We start from the raw sequence: 21,631 nt of genomic DNA, 5'->3' as shown, positions 1-21,631 counted from the left end.
CAGTATTAGCTGTGATAGTGTGCGATAAGAAAAAGGCTTGGAAACACGTTGAAGGATACCCTTTTATTTCAAGTAATTTCATGATGAACGTAGGACTTACTCATTTCAGTTGCTACGACGGTAAGGTTGTGCCATGGGGTTGCTTCTCGATCAAGGGTCTTTGAGACAAATATGGACCCGTTTCCTGAGTGGATGTTGAATATTCTGTCCAAATCAGTGTGCCGATCCAGAGAATATCTGTCAAATTTTAACACATCTCATGATCTTCCACTGCACTTTTATTGTGGTTTTAACTTCTGTTTCTTTGACAAAGGTATCGTAGAATGTACAACTTCAGACCTTCATTCAGTTTTGAAGCATAAACATTTATTAAAAAAATCTGTATGTGAAATCACTACTTTCATTACTCAGGGAAAAAAAGGATATATGAACAGAAGAAAAAAAAAGTTAAATATGACCATAAGGCGTATTTTTCATTTGCTTGTCATCTTGAAATAATAATTTAAATAATTCTAGTTTTCACAGTTGTTATTGCTCCTGAATGTGTTTTGATCCCTCTGGGGTTACGTGGGACAATATGTCTGAGCCGATTCCGACCACATGGGAATGTGAGGGACATGAGTCTGCAAATGTCTCCCCCACCACAGCATGCCATTTTCTTTCTCACAGTTGCATGGGGGGGGGGTGGCTTTCCAAGCTGCTCCTTCTAATGCAATTTAAATACCAGTTAAATCTATTTTTAAAATACTGTTACATTTACATAGTTACATTATTATATCCTATACATGCACAAAGGTTTTGATGATAGCACCTTTGACAATATATATGTGTATATATATTTATACAATAAATATAAAATTTGGATATATTGTATACATGTATGAGATATATATATGTGTGTGTGTGTGTGTGTGTGTGTGTGTGTGTGTGTGTGTGTGAGATGGGACAGATGTAAATAGAGTAAATAGAAGATTATCTTCCACACCAGTCTGTCTTTTGGCTGAGATCAGCTTCAGGGGCCCTCTATTGGGTAGCAGCAGACCACCCCAGGTTCGTGATGGTGGCCCCCACGGACTATTGCCGCCCCCCACTCACCTGAGGCTCAGTTTCTGCTCAGTTTCCGCTCCCGTCAGGAGCCTCAGAGAGGCTTCCGCAGAGTCCTGGTGCCTTGCACCTTAGGCTTTTGCCCCATCGGACCTTATGGTAGGTCCGCAACTGCTATTGGACGCCCTTGCTTTATGGATAGCAACCGGAAAAAGGATCTACTTAGTGGTGGAACCCCAGCTGTGGAAAGCTTCTTTCAGGCAGGCTTGTCTGGCATTCATTGTGCTATCTTTTTGAGTGCAATGTTAAGATCTTTCTATTTTTTTCCTACTTTTTTCTATTTTCTGGTTTTTTTTTTGTACAACCCCAGGCCTATTAAAAAAGAACTCTCATTCTTTGATCTGTTCATTTTGTGCTAAGTTTATCTTTACCTATTAGTGTATTAGTGCATGTAGAGATGCAGTTGTCATAATCTTCCCCATGTGATAAAGGGAAATTGCCCAAATTCACTCAGAAACAAGGAGAAGAGCAAGAACAGGTGCAGTGCATGAGCAGACACAACTTTTATTGATTGCTTCTAAAGAGTCATCTAAACCAGCCATAAATGGTTTTGGTAGTAAGGGATGTATAAGTATGAGGTGCCCTAATTGGAAAAAAAAAAATTGTTTCTCAATTTTTGTCTTGTGCATGGAGAAAAGACTTACTTTATTATGCTCCTTGCTGCATCTGGATCCTGTGCTATCACTTGCCCAATGATACTTCCTTCTTTGGCATCTTCGTCTACTTCTATTAAATTAGAAGGGATGCTAAACACTGGTGGTTCATCTACATCTTCCACATAAACTTTGACCAAAGCTGAGTCCTTAAAAGGTCCCAGGTAGAAAAATCGTGGGTCGAGATGAGTGTTGGTTGCCTCCACTTTTAGGATGTATAGATTCTTCTTTTCAAAATCTAATTGCTTGTGTCCAAAAGTAGGTGGGGTGGGGGAAAAAAATAAAGAATTATCACATTGATAATCAAACAAGCAAATTTCAGAAGAACAAAGCAAAATACCTAGTATTGTTAGACATTAACAGTAATGGACAAACCCTTTTCCCCCTCTAAATCTTCATGCTTATCTCTCCTGTGGCCATCCATTGGAAACAGCATTTTAACTACCCCACCCAGCACAAAGGAACACAGGGAGGTGATCTTGGTGTCTGATCCCTAACCAATCCCTTCCTTTGATCTGTTCCAGATAAATTGCAGAATCTGTTCTGAATCTGAAATGATCTGTTCCAGATAAATTGCAGAATCTTTCTATTTGGATAGGTATTTGGAGACATAGGGTAAGTCACAAGTCTTTAAAAATAAATGGCAATGGAGGGGCGGGGCCTGAGGTGGCTGAATAGCTGTGTTTTTCTGAGCTCCTGGAAAGCTCTTGGAAAACATGCTATTTCTTCCCAGAATCGTGGGTCTGATGAGATCCGAGGATCAGTGGCCAGGAGAGGCCTTGATCCTACAGATGGTGTACAGATTTGAAGGGTCCAGCAAGCGACTGTTTTTTTCTCCAAGGGAACCCAGCCATCAATGTCGGTGATGGTGAGGATTCAATGTTGAAATTAAGCCAAAGGCTCCAAGCAGGGAAGGAAGCTGAAAGAAGCAAGTGAGTGTTGTTTTGTTGTGTGTGTCTGGCATTAATTGACTAATTGACTGCCTGATTAAGCTTTTGCCCAAGAGAAGGAGAAGGAGGGGCAGGCTCTCCCCCTCCTGGGAGAAGGATGGGGAGGCCTTCTCTGCGTATTTGTTGATGTAAGAAGAAGCTCTGAAGGAGATCTGCTGAGCTTGTTATGGAAATATGAGTGCATAACTCTAACTTTATAAATCTAAAATTTGTTGGATTACAAATTAACCATCTTGGAATACAATTATTGTTGTGGAGCATTCAGTTTCATTTTCCTGTGGAGAGCTTGTGGAGTGCCTGTGGAGAGCGGCTGGAGACCTGCATTTTTTATTTTTATTTTTTATTTTTTTTTGTTTTACAAAAGTGGTTGATTGTTTACATTCCTTTGATTATCTCCTGGAAAGGAATGCCATTGACATAGAAACAAATATAAATAACAGAAATAAGATATAAACAACAGAAATAAGAACATCAGGGACATCTAGTGGACTAAAAAAGATACTACAAGGACAAGAACAGGACTTGACAAGTGAGGTAAGAAGAAGATATAAGAAGGAAGAAAAAGGATGACAGGAAAAGGGGCTAAAGTTAGGAGCTCTTCTGCCCCAGAGTCCAGCTTGGGAAAACTAACACAAGAGGAACCGAAAGGGAAAGAATGGAAGCAGACAATACAAGACAACATAGAGAAATTAGTGGCGATGGGACAGCAACAAACAAATCAATATCTGCAGGTTCAAGTTAGTTTGGATGCATTAACTACACAACTAAATGATCTTAGTGTGCAACTCAAAGATGTTATATCCAAATCACATGAGAAAAAACAAAGGATTATGGAAAAAGTATTGGAAATGGAAAAGCAACAAGCAAATCGAAATTTACAAATCCAAATTGGCCTGGAAATCTTAATTCAACAGACAAATGAGTCTAATACGAAACGAACAGGAGAGGATCAACAAAAGAGCAAAGAAATGGAAGATAAATCCAAAACACTGGAGACAGGACAAAACAAACAATTGGAAGAGACAATGCTGTAGGAGATAGCTTGGAAGATTAACTCAAAAGTCACCAGACCAGAAAGGAGAAGAAATACTTTGACTAATTGATGCAGACTGCATTGATCAAGTGAAGGAAGAAAAAAATACTTCAACCAACTGACATAGATTGGAATGATCAAGTGAAGGAGATTACTCATCAAAATGTTGATTTAGCAAGAAGGGCAAGTACATTAAACTGTGATCTGTTAAGAGGAATTCATGTGAAATTTATTAGGAAAAAAAAGATGGAAAGTTAAAGTCTAGAGAAGAGAAGAGATTTGGCAGACCTGTGGATGTTTAGGTTGGAGACAAGGGAATAGATAAAAAGAAAGATAGTAATGTGTTAATTTTGTATGTTAGAAATTAAAGTTTATTAGATGTCAATGAGAATTTATATAAGTTTTATAGGTGATACGTAATATGTATAAAAATTTTAGTTAGCTCGATATTAATAGATGTTAGAATTTTAGAGGATAATTTTAATGAATTAGAATTAATTTTAGGTGATATTGTTATGGATGTTTACGTATATTTTTATGTATTTAGTCATGAGGATATATTAATTTTGGATGTTATAGATAGAAAAATGATATATGTAATTATTAGGATATTAAAAGTTGTTAGAATTTAGTATGTTAGATATTGGATTATGATATTAATTTTTGTGAGGATTTTATATGCTGAATATTGGAAAGACACGAAGATCCCAAAGAAAGATGAATTAACAGAGAAAATAATGAATGTGGTGGAAATGGACAGATTTTTAGAGAGCTTGGATCAACAGTGAAACCGATATAGATTGAGTAATGAAAATTATTTTACGCTTGGTTGAAAATAAAGTTGTAGAAGTATAAGATAGGGCATTTAGATGAGTGTATTATATATATGATATATCATATATGATATATATGATAGATAAATGATAAATGATATAAAGAGGCTATCGTAGAAGAGGAACTGGATTAGGAAATATGTAATGATTTATTAGTTATAGTGATGTATGTATCTTGCACCCTCTAATACTGTGTTTATGTATTGTATTGTGTGTTATGTGTGTTTGTTATTTTTGTTTTTGGAAAAAAAAAATAATAAATGACAATGAAAAATAAAGTGTATATAAAACTACAGGCATGCACCTGTATCCACAGATGCAGAAACCACGGATAGGGGGGTGCTTGTACTAATAGTGGCCTACGCCCCCGCACCTATTAATATTGTTTAAAAGCTTACCAGGGCCAGGCTTTCCTGTTTTAAGAGATCACTATTAGCATTTAAGCTTATAGTGCTACGAGAGCAGCATGCTGGCAGCCTGAATGCTTAAGAACATAACATAAGAAGAGCCCCGCTGGATCAGGCCAAAGGCCCATCTAGTCCAACTTTCTGTATCGCATAGTGGCCCACCAAATGCTTCAAGGAGCACAAAAGATAGCAAGACACAAGCTGCGTCCTGATGCCCTCCCCTGCATCTGGCATTCCGAGGTAGTCTACTTGATGCTTGATGAAACTAGATCTAACAGGAAGCGGTTCTACCTGTAAATTTAGTGCACATCTTTCATTTTCTCTGTGAACTGCTTTTTGAATTTTGGGGGGATTGAAAAGTGGTATATTGTTGTTGTTGCTGCTGTTAATACTACTACTGCCAATAATAATAATAATAATAATAATAATAATAATAATAATAATAATAATAATAATATTTAATTGCCACTGTAAATCCCTCTGCTCTAGTTTTGACCAAAACTGCAACTTCACATGAACCAACATGTGGAGCTCATCCTATTTCAGATTATGCATCACTGGCTACCACTGTAAATATATCCTTTCCTACTGGAGACTGGGCCGGTGCACTGAGCCCTTTGCAACAGCAGAAGGTACATTTGCTGTCGCAAAATGGAGCACTCCTACAGGGTGAAACTGGGCGAAGTGGGAGGAATACAGGCTGGGAGGTGACAGGAGGAGTGAATTCACACACAAATCCCCTCCATTTGGAAGCGCCCTGCCCATTTCTTCTCCTCAGACACATACAACTAAAGAGCTGGCACAGTCCCATGTAGATCCATTGGAAGAGATGGGAGAAAATTGGTTTTTGTTTGTTTGTTTGTTTTTTTCACAGACCGTGATGTTAGAAGTGCAGAAAGCGGTGTTATGTGCTTTTATTCTGTTATCACCATTTTTTTCCCCACATCTACCCGTTGGCAAGAAGGAGGCTTATGGAGTGGTAAGGGGAAACAATTCCCCTTCCCTTCTTCTAAACCTCCAGATCTGCTCCACCACTGGATACAGCATGGGCCTTTTTTGCATAGCTGCATTGGTGGGAGGGGCAGCGATGGAAAGGATAAGATTTTAATTGCAGCAATAAGGAACTCTGAAGCAATAATATTGCTGAAGCAGACCCCTCATTCATTTAACTTTATCCACAGTTGTGTTATGTTTGTTTTTCTTTTTTTTCCATCAGTCAATACAAATAATTGTTTCATCTCACTAGGAACTGCTGAAACATGCTACATTTCATGTGCACCATTAGATGCAATCTCACTGAAATCAATGCCTAAATTGCTGTTGCTCAGACTGAATCAGAATTACACCTATTCTAAATGGATTACTCATGAAACAATTAGTGCTAAATATGAGTCAGCTAGAAATTGTTCCCATTTGGGATAAGCCTTCCCATCTGTGGGAAGATAATTTTCAATGAGGTTGAACCTCTAAGCAATTTGAAAAAGGTTTATAATATGTCAGTTTGTTTTTTTAAACAAAGTGTGTTGGTTTCTTTTAAAACAAGTTCATATTAAAAGCAACCGTGCCAGTTCTGATTAATGTTTGAAATATGATAAAATCCATTTTATTATTTCAACGTCAGATTTCAAATAAAATTCAGATTATCTAATTCATTATTTAGTTCAGGCTGCAATCCTATACACACAGTCCAATCCTTTTTTAAAAACAAAACAAAAAAAAAACCCTGCTGATGCAGCCATGCCCAACAGAGCATATGGTGGTGGGGGGAGTCATGAAGGTCTCCTCAGGGTAAGGGAAATTTGTCCCAGTTTTTCCACGTCTATTTGACAGAATCCTGGTAGGAGATTGGTAGACTAAGACTTGTTCAGACAAAATGTGGGAGTTCCTCAGATCCCTATCTTCTGAACAATATATAACACAGACCTACAAAAAACAAACAAACCCAGTAACAACAAAAAACAAACAAACAAAAACACCTTTTTTAAATTTAGGATATTTTGGGGGTGCTGAATCCAAAAGTGGCATTGGTTTTGCCCAATTGGCAGTAGTTTTGGGGATACAGCATAGCCACTTTATATGCTGATTGAAGCAGCTTGTGAGGAAGCCAACACCATGGCTTCCTCATGAGGAAGCCTCTTAGCATATAAAGTGGCTATGCCATTCCACCCCCCCCCCAAAAAAAAAAAAAAAACACAAAAAAATAGAGCCCACTGGGCAAAACAGACACCATTTTTCGATTCCACACCCCAAATATACCAAGAATAGGTGTCACTTTGAAACAGCAAAATGTGTGTAGGCCTGTGAGTACTTCTGAAAGCTTGCAAACAGCAGAGTTCATCCGGTGGGCCACTTCAGGAAGTGAATCTATCACCAAGGTTTTCATATTCATCCTTCAAAAGTTATCCTGTAGGCATGTTTGAGCATATCCGACAGGCCAGAGCAGCTGAGAATATCCCTTTAGATGAATTGACGTTCCCAATATTCATTCACACACACACACACACACACACACACACACACACACACACACACACACACTCCCAAAACACAAGTTTCAAAGTTTAGCATTACCTGCAAAGAAAAAGGAAACAGGCCTAATATGCAGGGTTCATTGCAACTGACCCCCTTTCATTGCATGAAACCTTCACCTCCCACCTGAGAAAGAAACCTGGTGTGATAAGTCTACTAAAAGAAGAGGAGAAATAAACCTTTTTGACAGTTATAATCCCTTCCTGTGTGTCCTTGTCAGTGATGATATCAAACACGTCTGATCCGTCGCCATCAGCAATGCTGTACTCAGTCTCGGCATTTTCACCTACATCAGGGTCGTTAGCTTGTATTCTGCCAAGTGAAGTCCCAAGTGGTGCAGACTCCAGAGAGCTGAACTGGTATGAGCCTGAGGGAAAAAAAAACAAACAAAAAAACAGGAGTGTGTATGTGTGTAGATGTGCATGTGCAATGCACGTGGGTGTCTCCTCTCTGTAAATAATAAACAAGTCCAGAAGAAACAACAGAAATGGTTTCTTAATTGCCTCGAGAAGCAAACCATTTAAAGAAAAGCACCATTGCTAGTAAATTTGAAAACAGAAGTTGATGTCCCCTGACAAAGAGAAGTTGGAAAAAACAAGATGTTGATGCTTCTCAGGACTGCATTTCATAGAACCTTGTTAGCATGTCAGATGTATATAAGTAATCCTGCAACAATTATGATCCTGCCTTTCTAACAGCACAATTTTCTTGCATGTTGTGAAAACAGTATCTAAAAGTGATATTTGTCTTTTGTTTACATCACTTCAGGAACTGGATTAATTCCAGGAATAGAATTTCCTTTGAACTCTGTGTAAAGGAAATCTGAGGGGAATTTGGGGTGTTCTGTTGAAGAAAAACATCCAAAGGAATTTTCATGGAGGTTGAAAGCATTGCAAAGAAGACGGGCAGAATTTCTCATTAAGGTTTGGCAACACTCTGCTCAGAAAGAAACTAGCATAGCACTGAACAACCACTTTTAGCATGAATTAGGACCTGATCCAAATGGGTCCACACCAGCCCAGCACCGGCACGCAGTGTCGCAAATGTGCCATAAGGTGACACATACCGTTCGGCTGGTGCCAGCTCATTGCGAGCCCACGTTGAGCCAGCTCCAGGCAGAGGAGTGACGACTGCGGCTTGGAGCTCTGAGCAAGCGCCAAGTAGTAGCCTTATAAACTGGGGTGGGGAAGGCATTCTGCAGTGGGGGAGAGTAAGGGGAAGGCATGGTGGGGGAAAGAGCAGGGCAGGAGAGGAGATGACAGCAGGCCCTGCCACCATATCCTAGCCACCCCTCCTGGCCCAGGAGACCTCCTTGAATCTGCACCCGCTCAATAGCAGGAGCAGACTCGAGGACACCCATCTGGGGATTACATGGGGTAAGGGAACATAAGCTACTTATTGTTACCACCATGACCTACACCAGGGGTCTCCAAACTTTTTGGAACGTGGGCCACGTTGTATATCTGACATGGTCTGGAGGGCAGGAAAATAATTAATTATATATTAATATAATTAATTAATATATTATAAATAAATATATTAGCGATGGAAGGGGGAAATCATTTTTTGAAAAAAAGGATTGGGGGAGCAAAAGGCAAAATTAATTTGCACAAGAAGGGAGGGAATGGATTTTGAAAACGGCTAAATTAATTTTGGGAGAATGAATTTTTGAAAGGCGGCATATGATAGAAAATCAATATTTTTGGGAAAAATTTTTTGAAGGCGAAATTATTTGGAGGGGTAAAGAGTTGGAGAACAATTGAGTAGAAAGTAAAGTCGGAAGGACTTGTGAGAAATAAATTGATTTGTAAAGAGAACACCTGCTTTCAGTATGTGTTGGATCATGTATTGGCAACCTTCAGTCTCGAAAGACTATGGTATCGCGCTCTGAAAGGTGGTTCTGGCACAGCGTCTAGTGTGGCTGAAAAGGCCAATCCGGGAGTGACAATCCCTTCCACACCGGGAGCAAGTGCAGTCTGTCCCTGGTCTGTCTCCCTGGCTATGGGCCTTCCTTCTTGGATAGATGGGACTGATTTGGGCAGCAGTCTGATCAGGGTATTGAATGTATCTGGAAGTCCCTCTCTCAGGTTTCCAAAGGGTGGGGAGTTGAGAATCAGGCAGAAGTCACTCTTGCTGTTTGGCTCTCTCTCTCTCCACCTACTCGCTGACACACATATGCACAAACATACAAAACACAGTCAAGCTTCCCCACCACATGATGTGGGCTGGATTTGGCCCTCAGGCTGGGATTTGGAGACTCCTGGCCTACACAAATGTGAGCCATGGTCCCAACCATGAGAGGTAGGAGAAAGAAGGCATATGAATGTCATTCAAGAAACATTGGTTGTTATACTGTTGGGGTAATATATTGTATTGATTCAATGTATTTAGATCTCTTCTATACAGGAAGCAGAATAAAGTGGTAGATAGAGATACTAAGAGTTCTGCACTACTTAATACTGCATGTCAGCCCAATCCTGAGCTTCCCAGTGCCCAGAGCTGTGGCGGCAACAAAATGGCTACTGTTGCATCTCATGGGGCTGGGAGGCAGCCCCAGGACTACTTGGGGCAAGGCAGCTTACTCTCCCTTACCCCGTGTAATGGCGAGGTAGTCCTGATGGATCTCCTCAGGTCAGCACCTGCTACTGAGCAGGTGCAGATTTGAAGAAACCCATATTGGGTCTCCTGGGCAGGGAGATGTCTCCTGGGCATCTCTGTCCCCCTTCAATCCTGCTCCCTCCCCCCGCCACACCTTCCGCCGCCTTCTCCCCACCCTGGAATGCCTCCCTCCACCCCAACTTACTGTTCCACCGCCCAGCGGTTGCCCAGAGCTCTGGACAGCAGTCCTCCATCCTCCGCCCAGCGCTTGCTTAGCATGGGCTTGTGCTAAGCCAGTGCCGGACTGGCACAGAGTGTCTCAGGTGTGCCTTACTGCATGCTTGCGACACTGAGTGCTGGCATTGGATTGGTGCAGGCCCATTACAATCGGGCCCTGTAGCAGCCCAGTCATATGGACAGGAAGTCATGACAGCTCTCAGGACCTGCCATTGCATCCTGCAGGCACAGAGAACTGGTGCCAGCACAAATGCCTGGAGGATGTGCATGGGTGCCAGTAGACTCCAGCTTGTCCACCACACCAGTATGTTGGTGTGGGGGAAGGATCAGGGTGGGAAGTGGGCCAGGCCAGGGGCAGTTTGGGAAGCAGTTGTGGGAGGGGAAGCAAGGTTATCTGCAGCTACAGAGTAGGCCCATTGGGGATCAGGGAGTTGGTAAGTAAAACATTTTTTTTTTTTAATTTTGCCATTGCCTGTCTGGTTCCCCCAACCAGCCCACAGGATGCAGCAGAGGCTGCATTGGCACTACAGCATTACACAGGCTGGTCAAACGTAGGATTGGGCCCTAAGAAAATGATTTGTCATCACTTTTGATGGCACTTTAAAAAATACAAGGGATCTACTCCTTGCACAAAGAAAGTGGTAGAAAGGAAGGGAATAGGCAGGAAAAGATTATACATTCATCTCTGTTGCACATAGTGTACTATGACTGTGCAGTACTATGGAGTACTGTCGGGGACTAGGAGGTTGTGCCAAAACTTTATATTTCTAATTTTAAAAATAATACTCCACATTTTAAAAAGCCCACCCTCCTTCCTGCATGTCATAAACCAGCGTATCAGTGAGAGAGCTAAGACAAATCTTAGTTTATTCCATATAGAGATTTGGGGCAGGGGGGGGGGTTATGGGTAATAATATTCAAAATTATATAACTCTATGCACAACCTGATGTGGCACATCCTAGAATTTTGTTGATTCAAGGCCCAATCCTATCCAATTTTCCAGTGCTGGTATCACCGTGACAATGGGGCTTGCACTGGATCCTCTGGTGGGAAGGAGATCACAGAGGCCTCCTCAAAGTAAGGGAACATTTGCTCCCTTATTTGCTCGGGGTTGCATTATGGCTGCACTGGTGCTGGAAAGTTGGATAGGATTGGGCCCTTAGTTTACCAACTTATGTGGAAAGCACCGAACGGGTCTCAGCAATCATGCAGAGCAAAAGAATTTCATGAGCATTGAACAAAAGGAATTTTAAATGTATATTTTTCTACCTGCATTTGCACCAAGAACATAATTAAAGTTGTGCTCACACAGTCAATAAACAAAAGCAATACCATGTAATCACAACTCGGCATCAGAGCTTGAATTTCAATTGGCAAGAGACAAAGTTGAAACAGCTTTAAATCAATGTTGGCAAATGCACACCAGCACAAAAGAAATCTGATAAAATGTCAATATAAAAAAGGGACACATTTTGAATGTAAAAATGTATGTATTTGACTGTTTGCTTTCAGGAAAAAAAAAAAAAAAACAACCTTAAACAAGTGATTTGATGCAAATTGTGCATGCCATGTTTATAAAAGCATTGGACCAAGATTCCTGTGTTTGAGAAAAGGGCCCTTTAGGGGGAGATGTGGAGCTGTACCTACAATTATGTCAATGCATGAAAGTACACATTACCTACTTTTGCTATGCCAAAAAAAAAAAAAAAAAAAAGAGTTAGGAAGGAAATCCTAAAACCAACCTGCTTTGTCAGTGGTGAATGAGCCATCTACAAAATAACCACTGGCAGGCATAAGCTATATTGCTCCCATCACTTCTGTGATGGGATTTCAATGCAGATTGCCATTGGACATTTTTGGGGTCCAGTTTACATAAGAGCATAAGAACAGCCCCACTGGATCAGGCCATAGACCCATCTAGTCCAGCTTCCTGTATCTCACAGCGGCCCCACCAAATGTCCTAGGGAGCACACCAGACAACAAGAGACCTGCATCCTAGTGCCCTCCCTTGCATCTGACATAGCCCATTTCTAAAATCAGGAGGTTGCACATACACATCATGGCTTGTAACCCATAATGGATTTTTCCTCCAGAAACTTGTCCAATCCCCTTTTAAAGGCATCCAGGCCAGATGCCGTCACCACATCCTGCGGCAAGGAGTTCCACAGACCGACCGCACGCTGAGTAAAGAAATATTTTTTTTTGTCTGTCCTAACCCTCCCAACACTCAATTTTAGTGGATGTCCCCTGGTTCTGGTGTTATGTGAGAGTGTAAAGAGCATCTCTCTATCCACTCGGTCCATCCCATGCATATCCCTCCCCATCAAGCATCTCTTTTCTAGGTTGAAGAGGCCCAAACGCCTCTTTTGTATTGTATTTGTATTTGGACTGCATACAAACTTAATCCAATAACCATAAAATAAGCTTGGAGGGAAATTTCATTCCAGAAAAGGTAATTCTTGTGCCCAGAGAGATAAATTTGATAAAGAAATAAATGGCATTACCAGTGTTTGTGATTTTTTTTTTAATATTGTGGTAATTTTTTTTTCTCTTAAGCATTTTTGTTCTTACTTTGTTGGTTTTGGTCTTCTTTGACACAAAATGTGGATTATAAATCTTTTCTACGTAAATATATGTGAGTGCACTTCTTGAAGGGCTATCCCAATCTTTCCTTATCTACTCCCTTTTTAAACACGCAAGTGAGTAAAAAACTAAAATGGCAGGAATCATGGGAATTAATTCCCAGAGTAGTTGTGCCAGTCCCTTGTGTTTGGAGATTTTTATCTGAAGTGTTTCAAAAGGACCATTTCTTCAACCATTTTTCACCCTCTTTGTGATTTAAAAAAGGAAGTATAATGGTGGAATTGTTCGTGATTATGTGTGTAATGATCATGGGGAGGAGTTCAGCACAAGCAGATACATTCCCCCTCAGCATCTGGGGAGGAAAGCTGTTCTTCCCTCTCATAAAAGCCCATTATTTTATCCCTGACATTTTAACTGCTGCTTGAATTCATCAACTGCTTCCTGTCAATCTCTCAGATTAAAAACAATCCCGACTAGGGGGAATATTTGCTGGCTGATCCAATATGGAGAAGGATTACCATAACTGAAAATAAGAACTCCAAAGCACTTCCTTCAGAATGGTTTTGGATCCAAATTGTGGCAACCCACCCAGATAGTCCTTGAGGATTATCAATCAGTGGTCAGTCAAGATTTGAATTGGGAAAGGGAAAAAAAAGAATCTGTTGAAATACTCATTGAAGGTGTCCTTCCATATGCTAGCTTTGCATAGCTGCAAAACAGATGCAGTATTAATGGATTACAGCAACATTACAGTTTGGATTACAACATGGATTACAGTTACCCTGCGCATGCCCGATCTCGTCTGATCTTGGAAGCTAAGCAGGGTCAGGCCTGGTTAGTACTTGGATGGGAGACCGCCTGGGAATACCTGGTGCTGTAGGCTTATACCTTAGTCTTTCAAGACTGAAGGTTGCTAACCATTAATGGATGAACTGGTGCAGGCCAGTCTTAATTACCAAAGACAAATTTGAATTGAAAGATTACAGATGGGTCGACTTAGACTCCAATACTTACCGTCGGCATGTTTGTGAAGGTTAGCGTCAGTTGAGCGCCAGAGCTGGCCCACTACAAGTCCACACTGGACCAGCACCAGTGGGAGGCCAGTGGTCCACTACCTGGCAGTTGCCTGGACTGCCGGGCAGCAGAGAGGTGAGTGGGGGTGTGGGGGAGGAGGCATTCTGGGGCGGGGGGAGGTGGGGAGAGGGAATGGAGCAGGGTGGGAGCAGGTTGGGACTGGTGGAGCTCAGCTCCACTGGATCCTAAACCCCATGTCAGGTCACGCAACCTGACATGGGACTCTCTGATTCTGCAACAGCTCAAGAACAATTCCCAGGGAAGGGGATAAAAATCCCCTTCCCTCAACAAGCCACCGTGGCTGCCCGGTTGCATTCAAGATGTCACGATAGCCATTTGGCGCCACAGCAGCCCCGTGCTCCGGGAAGTTCAGGATTGGACTACACTCCCACTACGTTAGCCAAAATAATAAGCAGCCAATATTCACATTGCTCCAGTGGTGTAGGAAGCAGTGCAACGTCACTTCTTCCCGTATCATTATGACAGTTTTTCTCAAACTATAGGTCGGGACCCACTAGGTGGGTCGTGAGTCAATTTCAGGTGGATCCTCATTAATTTCAATGTGTATTTTATTTAATAGACTTGATGCCACCATGGTATGTGACTGCATTTGGGAAAGCGTTACAAATCTATACTTTTGACAGGCTACTATGTATATGCTTTTAACAATAATAGTAAATGGGACTTACTCCTGGGTAAGTGTGGGTAGGATTGCAGCCTATGATTGTTAAAAATTTTCCTGCTCGACAGTGTCAATTCCAGTCATGACATCATTTCTGGGGGTCCTGACAGATTCTCATTCTAAAAAGTGGGTCCCCGAGCCAAAAGTTTTAGAATCACTGCATTGTGGGAATGTGAGAAGTCTTGCTCCATGCATGATGAGCCACACTATTGCTCCTCTCCATGCTAATTGGGGATCAGTAGCTTGGAGAGTAGTAGCAGCATGGGCTCCTCCTGCTTGATCCTGGGGTTCTAACTTTGGAGCAGTGGCAGGGGAAGATTGTGTTTAACCCTTTCCCCACCCATTGATTTTTATGCTTTGTTGCTCTCCAAGTCCCTTCATCTGTGATTCCAGATGTGCATTTGCATGGGAAACATGTATCTGGAACCTATGATGATTTTTTTTTTTGGTAAATCCATTTGCTTGGAATGTCCCTTTTAGCCCCAACAAGTAGAATGGGGCATATAGTTTTGTGGGCTAGATCCCACTTCATCAGGGCCACCACTACTATTTGCTTGTATTTAAGGTTTGCTAGGTTGGTGATATGGATGTTACCAAATTCCTCTCTTGACAAAATTCATGGCCAATGCATAATTTGGATGCCTCCTGCTCCCCAGCTGACCAGGCACCATAAGAAATGGAGATGTCTGATATTTGGCTTTATCATAAATCACAAAGGCATGGGGACCAATCTGCAGATCATGCAATTCTAGTTTCAACTCTCTAGATTTTTCCAATTCTGCCCAGTCTTTTATTCAATTCATTCCTGCTGCATAATAATAAATTTCCCAATTAGGCATTCCAAGGCCAGCTCGTTCTTTAGCATCTTGCAGTAGTTTCATCTTTACTCTAGCTTTTTTCCCTTGCCAAATAAAATTAGCCATCACTTTATTCAAATCTTGTGAAAAAAGCCTTCTTTAATATCACTGGGATTGTCTGGAATAAAAATAGTATTCTCGGCAACACGTTTGATTTCACTGTCGCTATTCTCCCCAACAGTGCTAAATTCAATCCATTTCATCTTTTTAAATCCTTCTTGATCTCCATCATTAACTTTAAATAGTTATTTTCCATCAAATCACTGGATTTACCTGTTAAAATAATACCCAGACATTTAACTTTATTTGTAATATTAATACCAAGTTCTTGAATTTGCTGTTTCTCTTGTTTTCTAATATTTGTCACTAATATTTTTGTTTTATCATAATTTATCTTCAGTCCTGCCATTTCTCCATATTCTGTCAAGTTATCTATCAAATATTTTAAGTACTGCTTTGGATCCTCAAGGATGAAAGTAAGATCATCTGCATATGCCTGAATCTTAAATTCTTCTCTTTGGACCTTCACTCCAACAATTCTTTCATCTCTTCTTACTATGTTATTCAATACTTCCAAAGTTAAAATAAATAATAATGGAGATAAAGGACATCCTTGTCTTGTTCCCTGTTGGATTTCTATCTTTCTTGTTATATCACCGTTTATCTTTATTCTCGCAGTCTGTTTTGTGTATATCTTTATTATCTTTATAAACTTTAGTCCAAAATTCATCTGGTACATTTGTTGTATCATAAAGTTCCAATTTACTCTGTCAAATGCTTTATGTGCATCTACAAAAATTAATCCTAATTTCTTCTCTGGGTGTGCCTCAAAATATTCTATTATATTAATAACTCTCACACTATCTTTTAAGTGTCGTTTTGGTAAGAAGCCTGTTTGATCTTGATGTATTATTTGTAGCAGGAATCTCTTTAATCTTCCAGCCAATTTTGATGTAAAAATCTTATAATCCGTATTCAAAAGAGAAATCGGCCTAAAATTTCTAATTTCTTTCTTTTCTGTGTCTTGTTTGTGTATTAGCGTAATTAAAGCTTCTTTCCATGAGTCTGGTATATTTCCCGTTTCCCAGATATCATTAGCCAAATTTTTAAATGGTAATTGTATCATCTCTTCAAATATCTTATAATATTCCGCCGGAATTGCATCTGGTCCGGGGGATTTCTGATTTTTCTGTCTTTTGATTGCTTCTGTTAATTCTTGCATGGAAATTTTCTGATCCAAAATTTGTTTCTGTTCTAATGTCAGTTTTAGCATGTTATTTTTTAATAGGTAATCCTTTTGCAAGTCAGGATCTACATTATTCTTCTTATATAATTGCTGATAGAAGTTTTCTATGATAAGTTTAACTTCTGAAGATTTATGTTTCTCAATTCCATTTTCATCTATCAAACTGCTTATAAAGTTCCTCTGTCGTTCTTTTTCCAGTCTATGTGCTAGCCATCTTCCAGGTTTATTTGCATTTTCAAAGTAATTCTGTTTAATTATTTTTAATTTGTTCTCAATTTCTTCCGTTTGTATAATTCTGATCTCATGTTGAAGTTGTTGTTGTTGTTGTTGAAGTCTCTGTATTTTAGCGGTTAATTCTTCTCTAGATGGATTCTCTTGGAACTCCTGCTCTTTCTTCTTCAAAGGTTAGTTCTTTGATACGTTGATTATCTCTCTTTTTTTCCTTGCTGAAAATTTCATCATAATTCCTCTAAAATATGCTTTACTTGTATCCCAGATAATTTGTGGTTTCATTTCTGGGTGATTATTTATTTTAATGAACCAACTCATTTCCTCTTTAGCTAATTTCACAAAATCCTTTTCTTTCATATCAGTAATGTTCTATCTCCAGAACCCTTTCCTCCAAGATTTATTAAATTTTAAACTGCTTAGATTATGATCCACGAAGGTGTTTGGTAATATTTCTGCTTCAAATATATCTGTCGTTGCTGTAATCCAACACATATCTATTCTTGACCATACTTTTTTGTATTGGCAACCTTCAGTCTCGAAAGACTATGGTATGACTTAAGTATGTCATACCATATGACTTAAGTATAAGTCATACCATATGACTTAAGTATGTCGAAAGACTTAAGTATGAAAAATAAGTATATTGCCTTTTTCCTGGTTTCTGGACTCTCCATGTGTCAATCAGATTGAATTCTTCTGCCAATTGTAAGAAAGATTTAGGTAAGTTTCCTCCTTTCTTTTTCCTCTCATATCATAACTATTTTAAACAACATTTGATAAGAAGGGCACTGTTATTTGTATGGGAACAAATGAGATACAGAATTTATGAGAAAATCCTGAGATGGGTCAAACCACTAGAAATTAATACAAAGCCAATGTGGTTACGGGAATCACAAAATAAGAAATATGATGACTTACTAGATGATAAAGCAGATCTTTATTCAAAAGAAGAATTATTGGAGAAAGGGATTAAACTGGATTGGCTGACAGAACTACAAGTTAAAACAAGATGGATGGAAGATAAAAAGGAAGGAATTTACCCAGAGGAGACAGAATTTGATAAAATATTCTTATCAAATGAGGAACATTATATTAAGAAGATGTAACAATATTTGTTAAATATGAAAATGGAAGATGAATCGGTAAAAGAGGTGATGATCCTGTGGGCAAAAGATATTGGACATTATATAACAATGAGCAATTGGGAACAAATCTGGAAAAGAAATATGAAGATGATCAAAGCAACAACAATGAAGGAAAATATTTATAAAATCTTTTATAGATGGTACCTGTCTCCAGACAGGTTGGCAAAAATGTATCCCGGTACATGCAACAAATGTTGGAAATGTAAGGAGGCGAAAGGATTTTTTTATCACATGTGGTGGCTCTGTCCTAAGGCAAAAGAATTCTGGAAGAAAATACATAGGAATATCCAAACTATTTTTAACTGTGTTATACCCTTCGAACCAGAGTTATTTCTATTGAACATTTTTCCTGAAAGCTGTAATAATGATTCTAGACATATTTTGTTATACACAATTATTGCAGCAAGATTAATTTATGCTAAGATGTGGAAGAGTTCAGAAATTCCTACTATAGATATGTGGATCAAGAAATTATATGAAATTATTGAAATGGATGTCTTGACGGAAAGATTGAGGGGTGGCAGGAAGGAGAGAATGCAGCAATTATAGAACCCGTTTTACGGATGGTTGGATAAACCATTATGAGCTATTTAAGTGATGATAATTATAGACGAGATTTAAATGTTTGTTAAATCAGTTTTGTCATTATGGAATGGAAAAAAGTAATAATCAATGGGGTTTTGTTTTTGTTTATAGTGATGCAAAATGGTATTAGCTACATTTCTGCGATTTCCTAGTGTTTTTCCCTTTGTATTACCTTTAACCTATGTATACTTGGTTTTTCCTGTACCCATATCTTTAACCAAACAATAACATAAAAAAAGAAAAAGAAATGGAGATGTCTGCAAATACTATGTATACTGTACATCATGCTGTACAAATATATATTTACATGTGTGTATTGCGCCATTACAGAGCGGAAATCTAAGGAAGCTATGCAAAGAACAAATAAACCAAAAACAGGTAAATCAATTCATCCCTACCTATGAAGACATTTGTTGATTTTGAGCAGCTGCTTGGGAATCAACTGCAGTTTATTAGTATAAATAAAATAATCTCAGAGTTTAAAAATAGGCTCTCTAGTTTCCATTAGCACTTACTTTTTGTTTGTCCACACTCAAGAGCTAAAAAATATTCCTGATCTCACAGCTTCTTTACTGGCCCCTTAGGTCACTTCCACCCTCATGAAACTGTCACTGAACCTCATACAGTACGACAGGATATATGGTATACTATTCTACTTTGGGTTGAGCTACTTCAGTTTGATTAATTACCCTATCACATCCTTGCATTTTGAACAGACCTCTCAACTCAAGAACAGAAGTCAATATGTGCACTACTCAAGCATGACCACGGGTGAGCACAATCTAGACAGAGGGGACAGTAGCAAGCAACAACCACATCACCAAGTTTCAGCACAGTATGGTTTGGAGGCATTATTTTGTAGCATCCCATTCATTTTTGTTGTGGTTTAGAAGCTACATTGATAAAAAAGGAATTCTATATTTTTTAAAACATCTACCCTGCACATGCCTGATCTCGTCTGATCTCGGAAGCTAAGCAGGGTCAGGCCTGGTTAATACTTGGATGGGAGACCGCCTGGGAATACCGGGTGCTGTAGGCTTATACCATAGTCTTTCAAGACTGAAGGTTGCCAACCAATGACTGAAAAGAATGTTAATGAAAAGGTGATACAGAAATCTTAGAAACATGATGAGCACATCCTGATCTACAACAGTGTTACTGTGGATACAAAGACCAAGCCCCACACAACAGCACCTTGGGAGCACTCTGCTGACTCGTTCACCATCCAACAAAGCTGATCCAGGGTGCTCTTTGTATAAACAAATGCCTGCTCTCCATGGCAGCCCTACAATTTGTATGATTGCTGCACCCCATCTTGGGGCTGCTCCAATCAAACAAATCATTGTCCCTGGGGAAACACAACCCCCCATATGAACCTGGTATTGGCTTTCACAACAATATCACAGTGTGAGTACTATGGAGCTGCAAACCTTGCCGTGGGGCTGTGTGGGCTTAACTTTGTATGATCCTGGTCAAACTCTGAGCAATAGGCCCAGCAGGAGTAATTACTCTACACTGCATTATCATCCAGTGTCTCCCCCTAAGGAGACCTCTGGTGGCCCTGGTGGGGTTGCTGGGTACAGTAGTAGCCATTTTGCTGCCACTGCACCCGGTGGTGCTGCCAGGATAGGTTTGGGCTGTCATACATCTGATCTATTGGCATACATGTTTAATTGTGCATTAGTTACCTCTTGGCAGGGAGGGCCAAGGCCAGTTTCACCAATATGTGACTATAGCTCATTTCTAGGAGGCAGAGACTTTTTAGTACAGTACAGTGCCTTTCTAGGAACAGGAGGGCACAGGCTTGCGGCTGGCACCAGGTTGCTAGAGGCCCTGTGGTAAAGCCCTGCACTGGGCTACCAGTGGCACTCCACTCCATGCCCTGATGGTGCATCGGGTGCTACCAGTGCAACAAATCCTGAGCATTTAGAGATCAGGCCAGCCACACAGGCCCCCTGATGGGCATGAACCCTTGGCCAGCATCCAGCCTGGCCAACTAAGCTCTGATGCAGTGTCTAGGGAAGGGCAAATCCAGCACAGCTTGACTCGAATCGAGACACAAATCTCCACCACCACCCCCCGCAACTCAACTCAAAAACGAGACAAAACAGGGGCACTTTCTAGTCACCAAGTCACCCTTTCACAACTCTAAAAGACTCGAGTCAATTCACCATTGACTCGATTTAAAAAGCCCACCATGGAAAAAAACAAGGCTAAAGAAAGTATCAAACCTCCCACCCTGTGTCCCATGATCATTGGTTCTTTCAGAGATGGGCAAAGCAACCTGCTCCCACCTCCCTCCCCCTCCCTGGGCTTCTCCAGCCAATCGCAAGGCAAGAACCCCTTTGACTCCTCCTTCTCCATACCTCAGCCAAAGAATATATCATCCTTTGTTTAATGATCATCGGTTCCTTCCTTCCTATCAGAGATTGGCAAAAGAGCCTGCTCCCGCCTCCCCCCATCCTATTCAGCTGCAAAACATTAACCCTGCTTCTCGTCTGCTCATCCAAGAACATCCCGCTGCTTGCCTAGTCTGAATGATGGCTCCAAGAGTTTTTTCATGCCACAAAAACAGTAAGCAAGCACAGCTAGACACAGGCAGACTTGAGTCTGCATGTGTGGGATGAGTGCTAAGTCAAGGGACCCTTGACTCGAGTGTTTTACTGTGTCTTCCATGTGCATGACTCAAGTGTAAACAAGTCAGCGAAAAGCATGCATTTTCGCGATTCAGACTTGAGTTACCTGACTCAAGTTCCTTTCACTGGCTATGTCCATGCAAGCGCTTGGTTGTAAGGTTTTGTAACTTATCCCACCATTTACAACAGGTGGGAAAAATTCATAATCGGTTGTTCATAATCACATGTGCCATATGGTTTGTGAAGT

General features: G+C 40.3%; 1 protein-coding gene and 2 pseudogenes across 3 annotated transcripts in view; 2 read left to right on the top strand and 1 right to left on the bottom strand.

The window, feature by feature from the left end:
- CDH9 (cadherin 9) overlaps positions 1-21,631 on the bottom strand; it is a 143,991-nt gene that overhangs the window by 14,358 nt on the left and 108,002 nt on the right. For all 3 annotated transcript variants that reach the window (XM_066626538.1, XM_066626541.1, XM_066626539.1), the window contains 3 exons: positions 7,689-7,876; positions 1,749-2,002; positions 101-237 (listed from right to left, as the gene is read on the bottom strand). In XM_066626538.1, the coding sequence (XP_066482635.1) occupies positions 101-237; positions 1,749-2,002; positions 7,689-7,876 (579 nt within the window). The remainder of the gene's footprint in view (positions 1-100; positions 238-1,748; positions 2,003-7,688; positions 7,877-21,631) is intronic.
- Positions 13,698-13,811, top strand: LOC136650521 (5S ribosomal RNA; annotated as a pseudogene).
- LOC136649984 (5S ribosomal RNA) lies at positions 19,671-19,787 on the top strand (annotated as a pseudogene).

This window comes from Tiliqua scincoides, chromosome 4 (genome assembly GCF_035046505.1).
Source record: "Tiliqua scincoides isolate rTilSci1 chromosome 4, rTilSci1.hap2, whole genome shotgun sequence".
NCBI classification, from domain to species: domain Eukaryota; kingdom Metazoa; phylum Chordata; class Lepidosauria; order Squamata; family Scincidae; genus Tiliqua; species Tiliqua scincoides.
Note: the sequence above shows the minus strand (reverse complement) of the source record. Positions and strands in the feature narration are given on the sequence as shown.